General features: G+C 47.0%; 1 protein-coding gene across 8 annotated transcripts in view; it reads right to left on the bottom strand.

Annotated features, from left to right (window-relative positions):
- Window positions 1-209: 209 nt before the first annotated feature.
- Window positions 210-9,497, bottom strand: part of BRPF3 (bromodomain and PHD finger containing 3) — a 33,940-nt gene continuing 24,652 nt past the window's right edge. For 5 of the 8 annotated variants that reach the window (XM_045500798.1, XM_045500800.1, XM_045500801.1 and 2 more), the window contains 3 exons: window positions 7,583-7,680; window positions 3,790-3,944; window positions 210-2,531 (listed from right to left, as the gene is read on the bottom strand). In XM_045500798.1, the coding sequence (XP_045356754.1) occupies window positions 2,348-2,531; window positions 3,790-3,944; window positions 7,583-7,680 (437 nt within the window). In that variant the 3' untranslated portion in view covers window positions 210-2,347. Of the gene's footprint in view, window positions 2,532-3,789; window positions 3,945-7,582; window positions 7,681-9,497 lie in introns of those variants that run through there. The other 3 variants (XM_045500799.1, XR_006717872.1, XR_006717871.1) reach the window with 3 other exon arrangements.

Raw genomic sequence — 9,497 nt, 5'->3', positions numbered from 1 at the left:
GTGCTGTTTGGGAGAGGAAAACATCAGAGCCCATCTTCACACCCCTCCCAGGCGTCCAAGAGATGGACAGAGCCCTTTCCAGCTGGCAGTCTGCAATGGCTAGACAACCCGTTCTGAATGGTTCCTGCCTTTTGAGGTGGGGGTGGGCTATGGGAATTTGGAAGAGAAGCGCATGCCCCCACTGATGACACCAAACACAGCACAGCAACTGCTGCCCATTAGAACATTTATTTCTCAGAGAGAAAATAAGTTTCAGACAGTCATATTATAGTAGGTAAAATTAACTTTTGTATTCTTTACAAGCATAGAGTTTTCTCTGTTTATTACCTCTCTTATACCATCTGTTATAAACAATTCTAGAAAGCAAATAAAGTCACTTTCTACAATAAATAGAGCATCGTGTGCTTCACAGCAGACGCGACTGAGACACGTAGGCCCCATGCCACAGCAGGATCTGAGCCGCTTCCCGTTCTAAAAGAGCAGTTTTAAAGATGAGACTCAGAAAGAGACTGAAAGAGTCAAGGAGATTGAAAAAAAAGAAAGACTAGAAAGAGAAAGTGTTGGGGGAAAGAGACACAGAGAGAGAGAGAGAGAGAGAGAGAGCCCCGAGATCTTAACAACACAGGTTGAGACAAAAGTCACAGAGTCCACAGCTGACCGACTACCTGGGGAGAGGGGGACGCATTGGCTCCTTTAAATAAACCACACTGTGTGCATTTAAAATACTCAGCCACACAATGGAGGACTCCAGTAATGGAAACTATAGGCCTGAATAATTTAGAACAGTATTTTACAATTATATACACCATGTCCTTCCCTAGCCATATGCTGTATTGTATTTTTATTATTGTACAAAATCCAAAACCCCATCCTTTATGTTATAGAGAGTTTTGTTGGTTCCCTTTTAAACTCTGGCTCGTGTCCCAAATGTATAAGAAGTTGTGGTGGTTGGTTGGTTGTATTTTTAAAAAGTCGAGTGTGTAAAAATGGCAGTGATCTCCCCAGTGACTTTTTTTTTGTCCAAAACTCCCCTATGAAAAATTTAAAACAATTAAAAAGAACGTCAGGTTAAAAATCAACATGGCAATCAGTGGCCTGCAACCTGGCCCTGCGGCTTTGGTGCTAAAGAGGTGAAAAGAAACATCCAGAGAACAGACTCAAAGCCTCTGAAAGTTGTGTTGGTTTGTCAGTCAGCATTTCCCATTTCACAGTTTTTTTCCTTCCGTTTTTGAGAAGGTGAAGGTGGGGAGGGGGTTGAAAGGTGGAGAGGGAAGGGGACAGAGGGCGTGAAATAAGTGTGGTGTCCCCCGGAGTTTGGGAGCGGGAGCAGCAGAGGCTGGGCTGGGCAGAGCGCAGGCAGGGAGGTGCTGGACCGCGGGCACCACCGTCCATGGTGGTGGAGAGGGAGGCCCACAGAGAGAGGACAGCAGGGGTGAGGAGCAGACCCAGCTGAAGAGCACAGCTTCAGTCAACACCCCTCAACATCCAAGTGGACAGACGGACACTCCCACAACCAGCCTGGTCTGACGGGAGCCCGTCAAGCCTCGGCCCGCCTCTCAGCAAGACAGGGAGGGGGCAAGCTTTCACAGCCTGGCCTCAGCTGTGTGTCTGCAGCAGATAGGGAAGGGGTGTGTGTGCTGGTGGAGGGGTCACCCGAGTGGTAGGCTGGCCTCTGTCCTGGGCCCTAAGGAGCCAGGTGGAGGGACCCACCTAGCATAGCAGCTGGCCTCAAAGGGAATGAGACATAAAAAGAAAAAGACCAGTTTGGTGATGGTTTCTGTTTGGCACAAAAGAAAGGAAAGGAACATGGGAAAAGAGAGACGGCACTGGTGCAGAAGATGGGGCAGGGAAGAGGTATGAGAATGGGTGACAGAGGGGAGAGAGGGTGAGCTCCGTGAGCTTCCCCGCGGGACTCCCATGTATCCACAGCACCTCTGGGGTCAATGTCAGAGCCTCGCTTGCCCTGAGGTGTAGTTAGCTGGGAGTGGGAAGGAGCGGGCCAGGCACACCTTTGAGAAAGAGCCTAGGACCTCTTGCCTTCTGGGCTCAGGTCCATCTCCTCGGCCGGGCCCAAGCCTCACAGCTATTTCTACTTCTAACAGGTTCTTCAGTGGACTAGCCCCCCCCGAGCGAGCTCAGGTGGGAGTTTTTGGCACACAGCAGGCCCACCAGGGGAACCATACAGTTGGTCAAAACTGGGGCCTTGCCCATGGGGAGGACACGGCCCAGTCCCTGGCCTGCCATGGAAGGGGGAAGCTGCCGGCCATATGACTGGCTGGGGCAGGAAGGGGCCTCTGTGCTGCATGGGACAGAGGCAGGGCAGGCAGACACAAGCCAGGACCCACCCTTACAGGTAGCTGGAGGTGACAAAGGAGTGGGGCCCCCGGACCCGGCTCAAGTGGATCATTGCACGGTCGTAGGCCACTTGCACCGACTTTCGGATGCTGGTCTTGCGGCCTTCCAGCATCTTGAGCTTGTCCACGGTGTCTTCCACACCCAGGGGTAGCACTTTGTCCCTTGGAAGCCACTGCCTAAAATACAAGCACAGTAAGAATCCTGGGCTGAGATGGGTGGCATGAAGGGGCTCCTCTGGGCCCATCTGCCCAGGACAAGCAAAGCCTGGGGGAGGGGACAGGGCAGGAGGAGACAGACTGGGACACCCCAGGCAGGAGGCCACCAAGGGACCTTTTTTGCAGCCAGGCCCTTCCCTGAGCCTCAGGGCACTCACTCTGCTTTAGAGGGCTGTTAGGACCCAGGAGCTAAGAAAGACCCATATTAGGGCTAGCTCTCGCCTTGGGGCATCAGTGAGCTATGGCTAGGAAGTGGGGCTGATGCCAGGAACCAGTGATTCCTGATGGGGCCTGCACCAGGTGTGTTTTTCTAAAGATCGCCAGTTGAATCTAACGTGTGGCTAAAAGCTAGCCTTTGGAGCCAGATCTTAGCTTGTATCCCAGGTCTGGCAATGGGGTCTTTGCTTTCTGAGCCTCAGTTTCCTCATCTGCAAAATGGATTGGGAGAGGACTGATGAAGATTTAATGAGGATTAAATAAGGTTATGTATGTAAATCGATTTGCATCAGGGCACGGAGTAAACAATAAGTGATAGCTATTATTTTTACTTGTTAGTCCTACCTCCTCATTCTATAAAAGCAGAAGTGAAAGAACTCTAAGAGAAACCTTAAAGGGCAAGCAAGCCCTTTGTAGTGGACCCCACACTGACCCAAACCACCCTCCACCCCATCCCCCCACCTGAGGACTAAGATGTGCACTCCCACAGCCACTGGGAGCGTTGGCTGCTGACTAGCTCTCAGCTGAGTCCTCTTCAGGAATCACCCGCCACCAAGGGAGTTACCTGGACCAAGGTGACCCCCTTCCCAGGGGCAGCCAGCATTCAATGACTAGTTGCCGTGGGAGGACATGCCCACGCACAGCCCCAATTCTGGACATCATTAACAAGCCTCCCAGCTCCGGAGCTCCCCTTAGGATCAGCTGAGGCCTCTATACCAAGTGTTCAACATGTTCCACCACCCAGCACTGCACCCTTCATCTCCACAGCTCTCCTCAATAAGCCTCCTGATAGAAATATCCATCTCAGAATGTTTCCCAGGGAATCTGACCGGCCACACTCCTCAGTAACTATTAATGTGGCTGGGGCAGGCCAGCTGCTGGTAATGCCTCATCTTGTCTGGATGGAGGCAGGTTAACTGAGCCCACAGCCCCTCTGTGTACTGCATGGCAGGCCCCTTAGCCCTCATCCTGGCCCAACCTCCAGGTGGTAGTACCCACTCACCAGGTGCGCTTGTTGTCAAAGAAGAGGACAAGGAAGAGCTTCTCTCCAGCCTCGGCCTGTTTCTGCTCTCCCAGCTTCAGCACATCCAGAGGGGGGACAGGGATGGGAACACCATTGTGCAGGAGGCCCTCCCGGGGCATCTTGGGATCGATGATCTAGAGACAGGAAAGGAGACGGCACTCAGATGGGGGTCGATGGGGTGAGCAGGGCATGCTGCCCCAGGACTACCTACTGAACCACCCCCCAAGTTATGCAGGGCCTTGGCCAGGCCCACAACCAAGTGATGAAGGGGGCTGACCTCTTGTGACCCTCAGGACCCCAAAATGGAAATCTTGAGTGTTTTCCCAGTTCATTGGCCAAATCCTTCAGCCCTGCTCAATCAGTTCTTCCAATGAGGGAGCTTGTGCCATGAACCCCTGGGGCCCAAGTGGAAACAGAAGAAATGTGAATCCAGTATGGGAGATATCAGAAGTGAGGGTGTATCTATGATGTCCAGGCCAGACTGGCAAATTCCACCTTCCTAACATCCCTTAGGGGAAGGGAATGGAGGCCAGGAGGCCATTTCTTCCTGTCAATTTTTCCTTTAAAACCTTTGCAATTCACTTCAAAGGCTCAGGGACTTTCCTAAACACCATGGCTATAAAGGAGGTTCCGCATCAGCAGCAGGGCCCATCACCTTGGTTCTACCTAACAGAGCCCCTGGTTACCCACTACCTTCCTGTCTGACCATAATCTTCCTGCTGTGTGGACTAGGTACCTTTGTGGGCACCTCCATCTAAGATCAGAAAGCTTTAAGGCTGAACTCGAAGGGTTGCTGGAGAGGGGAAAATGAACGATGTGGCTGGAAAGAAGGACCACTGGAGGAATTAATGCTCAAGGCTGCAAGCTCTACAGGGCAGGGGCTCAGAAAAATGCCTGGTGGCATCAACACAACAGTGACCTCTAGCTCTATGAAGCACTGACAGAGTGACTGAAGATCCTAGTTATTCACACGTCATCCATCATCTTATTTCACCTTCTTGCCGATGCTGAGAAGTCTGCTGACAGGTGTCCCCTGACAGAGGAAAGCCCCGAGCACAGGAGCATGTAGCTGGCTGTGGCCATGGTGGCTTAAACTTCTGCTGCCTACTGCCCTACACAGCCCTCATTTCCAAAGCAGTGAGTTGATAATCTATGTGTGTTGAGGCCAGAGAGACTTGGAAACTTACTGAGGAAGCAGCTTTCTCCAGAGATGGAACAATCTTAATTTCTATACTCTGTCCCAGGGGGCCTGTTCTCATAATAAACTGCTCTCGCTGTTTACCTTTGGGTGTCTGCCAGCTTCCCTACTTCCCTTCCTAGATAAGCAGCTAAAAGCAGGTGCTCTGGTTAAGAGTTTTAAGGAAGAACCAGCCCTACCCTGTTCGAGCTGTGTAATTTGGTCAAAACTCTCCCAGCTTGTATGTCCCCCCTGGGATTAAAGCTAAGGGTCGTAATGAGAACCACCATACAAGCCCTCCTGAGCTTCCTCGATTATTGAACAAGATTATTGAACAAGATAGTGGGGCCACTCTGGTAAGTTTCCTCGACAGCCATGCTGGTTCCTGGCTTGGAACATGGGGCAGATTGTGAAAAATGTACCCTCCACCCCCTGCCACCAAGGGCAGAAGCAAGGAGAGCTCTCCTCCCTTTCTAAAGAAGATAGATGCAAATATGTCTCAAAATAATAAATAATGGACCATTCACTCAAATGTTATGTGGATGTAAAACAATGTGGCTTATGAAATACTTTAACACATTATATAATGAAGGCATATATACATACTATTATTATAGCTGTAATACATAAACAAATAGAAGAAACGATACAAAACGCTTATAGCTGACTTGCTAGAATGATGGGGTTTGTTTGTTGCTTTTCTCTATTTTTTCCCCAAACTTCTATAATACAGATACATTATTTTATGAGAAAAAACAATTTTAAACAAGAGCCAAAAAAATTTTTTTTAAATGTATATTCATTATGGACACGAGTCATATTTAACACAGGAGAACAACTGGGAGAGCATAAACCAAAATAAAAACACAGCTTGCATTCAGGTGGTAGGTTTTTTCAGGTGGTGGCTGAATTTATTTACTCATTAAAGAAAATGTATGATTAAGAAGATAATTAAAAAGGAAAAAAAAAAGACTATTTTTAGACTTTTTTTTTGCACCATGGGACTTAAAATCACAAAACCAAACCTGTACAGCTTTAATCACTTCCTCAACAATTATGCTGGAAGTCTCACTGACAACAGGGCACACAGCCTTGTGAAGGCAGGCCCAAGGCCCAACCTCCTCAACTGCTGGATCACAGCATGGATTCCGCCTCCTGCCACTGCTGAAGAGGGAGCGAGGTAGGCAACATGGTTCCAATATGGCTCCTGCAAGTTGTATAACCTCTTACAGCTGCAGCTTCCTCACCAGTCCAAAAGGGTCAGAGTTCCTGCCCTCTTGACTTTAAGGGGCTGCTATGAGACTTGAAAGACCCATTGATGTGAAAGAGCTAAGAGAAGCCCAGAACTCCTGTGTGCATGCAAGAGGTTGGCAGGGTAGTTCACAACCGTGGCTACAGATCATCTGAGAAGCTTTATAGAAAACATTCATACCTTGGCCTGGTGTCAGTCTAATTTCATAGTTCTGAAGTGGGGCCTCAGTTATCTGTATTGTTTTAAAAACTCCCCCATGATTCTGGCATGCCCTAAAGGTTTAGAATCACTAGCTTCCAGTGCCAGATGGACATTACCTCCCCAATACAGAAAGAGCTCTAACAAATAACAATCAAGGTGGTAAAAATAGAATTTTTTAGCTACTGCTGATGGGAGTATAAATTGGAACTAACTTTCTAAAGGGCAACTTGGCAATGTGTATCAATTTTGCACAGACCTTGCTCCAAGAAGGCACGCCTAAGAATTCACTGTATGGAAATCATCAAGATGTGCACAGAATAAAGCTACAGTGATGTTTATTGCCAGCTATTAATCATAGTGAAAAATTCAAAACAATCTAAATGACCAAGTAGGGAATGGTTAAAATAAGGTACATGCATACAACTGAGGACAACGCAGTCATTAAAGTAATGTTGATGAAGAATGTTTAATGGCACAAGACATGCATGTTCATGGTATGCTGTTACGTGAAAGGGAGGTTACACAGAGTATGGGCTCGTACTTATGCGTTAAAAAAAAAAAAAGAGTGCCTATATACACCAAGAGGTAATCTCTGAATAGATGAGACCATGGGTGATTTTGAACTTGGTGGCTCAGAACACAGGCTTTGACATCACACATTTTGAGCCTTGGGCTCAAATTCCAACCCTGCCATTTAATAGCTAGATGGCCACAGGGAACAGATAGATCCTCATTTTTCTTCCCCACAAAATGAGAAAAAACACATCTTCCTCAGTATTTCAAGAATTTAGCATGACAAATGTCTAATACAACACTTAAGCATTATAAGCAGCTTTAAAAATTCTCTACAATGAGCATACTACTTTTATTCATTTGCATAAGCAAATGAATAAATGCTATTAAATCCCTATGAGCCCTAGTCCCTGTCTTCACACTTTTACCCTATTTTAAGTGCTCTGAGCTGAAGACCTTGAAGGTTTGACCCACCCAGGCTGGGCTAAAACCTCCCTCCCCTCTGCAGCTAAAAGCACCCTGATTCCCACCCCTCTGCTGGCTTGATCCAATCAGATAAGCTCCTGAGGCAAGATAGGGGCCAGAACAGCCCAGGGGAGGGAGGAGGGTGGTGTCTGGGGCAGACTCACCAAGGCGGGGTAGGAGGGATAGCCTCGGCACTTGGCCCACACCAGCTCCAGGGGCTCCAGGTCTCCGCGGTCTTCAAAGGGCATCAGGAGGCTTCTGCCTGGGGGTTGGGGAGGGGAGGAGACAGCACCCAAAGGGGACTTGGAATGGTGCCCAGGAGGCCTGCCTGTGGCCTCCATTTGACTGGGGCAACCCAAGAATGAGTCAGCAACATCCCCTCCACCCTTCCCCTTTCCTGCCCTTTCCTTAGTTCTTAGACTAGATCAGGGGTCGGCAAACTCATTCCGTAAAGGGCCAAACAGTAAATATTTTAGGTTTTGCAGTCCATATGGTCTCTGTTGCAACTACTCAACTCTATTGTTGCAGCATGAAAGCCGCCACAGGTACTCTATAGAGGAATGAGTATGGCTGTGTCTCCATAAAATTTTACTTTTAGATGCTGAAATTTGAATTTCATGTAATTTTCATGTGTTACAAAATATCATTCTTTTGATTTTCTTTTCAATCATTTGTAAGTAGAAACCATTTTTAGCTTGCAAGCCCTGCAAAAACAAGCTAATATGTTAGTTTGCCGACCCCTGGACTAGAACACTAGAATGGTGTTCCCTAGAAAACTAGGACTGCATTTATCACCAGGATCCCAGGAAGGACAACAATAACCCAGCTTGGCAAAGCCACAAACTGCTCTCTGGGCCTAAGTGGTGGGCCTCATGATAGAGGCTTCATGGAAAAAGATGCCTGGGAGAGACATCCCAGTAAAACCACTTGCTAAATGAGTTCTTTTCTGACAGGGCCACACCTGGCCATCCAGGTCACCTGGGTGCACAGCACGCAGCAGAGCCAAGCAGGTCTGCAAGCCCTTCACGTGACTGCTTTTCTCAGAACCTGACACTGGGTGTCCTGCCTAAAGCAGGCACCGCATCTCTCCAGCTTACTTTGTTCGCACACAATGCACTAGCATATGTGGATGGGTACACTTCACAAATGCTCCTGAGCAGAAAGGAACCTCCCTTCCCCCTCCCCCGCCTATAAACCGAAAGCCCAAGGTGACCACACTCAACCAGGGAAAAGGGTCCAAATCCTGCACAGTGGAAATTGTGTTACTAAGGAAATACTACTATCCTCATTTACAAAACAAAACAAAACAAAACAAAACTACTACCAATAATGAGGTTTTTGTTTTGTTTTGTTTTTCACCCATTGAGTCAATAGCAATAACAACCAAGAGATAAAATCCAATACTGAAGAGGCTGGCTGTGGGGAAACTGGTGCAATCATACACTGTTGGAAGAAATTGCAGACCAGTCTAATCCTCAAGAACATAATTTGGTGGCATGTCTCAAGAGCCATTAAAAAAAAAAAAGTATGAATCATCTGCTTCAGTAAATTCCTTCCCTGGGAATTATTCTAAGAAAGATAACTTTAAAAACAAATAAAAGGATTTTTAACAAAAATATGCATTTACTACATTATGCATAATATTAAAAGTTGGAAGTCACCAAAAATCTAACAATAAAAAAGTTAAGTAAATTGTAATGCATCGACTGGAAGACATATTGTTCCAATAATATGAGTTAAATCAAGATTGTGTCAACACAAAAAAAGTATGAGATAACATTGAAAAATGCAGAAAACGAAAAAGCGTGTGTTCTGGATTAACATTTTGTTAAAAACGTGCCTGAAATAAACAGAAGGCAACACAGAGAAATGAAGACAATTGTGTTAAGGTGATGATGGAATAGTAGAAGGTCGAAATTTTTAAGTTTCCCTTGGCATCATTTTATAAGTATGTGGTTTTTTAAAATAAGAGTAAAATGTCACTACCAGAATTCCAATGTTTGTGCCAATCCACTGCCAGTTTTGCACTAGATGCTGTACACTTTCATGTAGATAGGAGCCCTGCTTTCTGGGCGCCAA

This window comes from Leopardus geoffroyi, chromosome B2, assembly GCF_018350155.1.
Source record: "Leopardus geoffroyi isolate Oge1 chromosome B2, O.geoffroyi_Oge1_pat1.0, whole genome shotgun sequence".
NCBI lineage: Eukaryota > Metazoa > Chordata > Mammalia > Carnivora > Felidae > Leopardus > Leopardus geoffroyi.
This window is presented reverse-complemented; position numbering and strand designations above follow the sequence as displayed.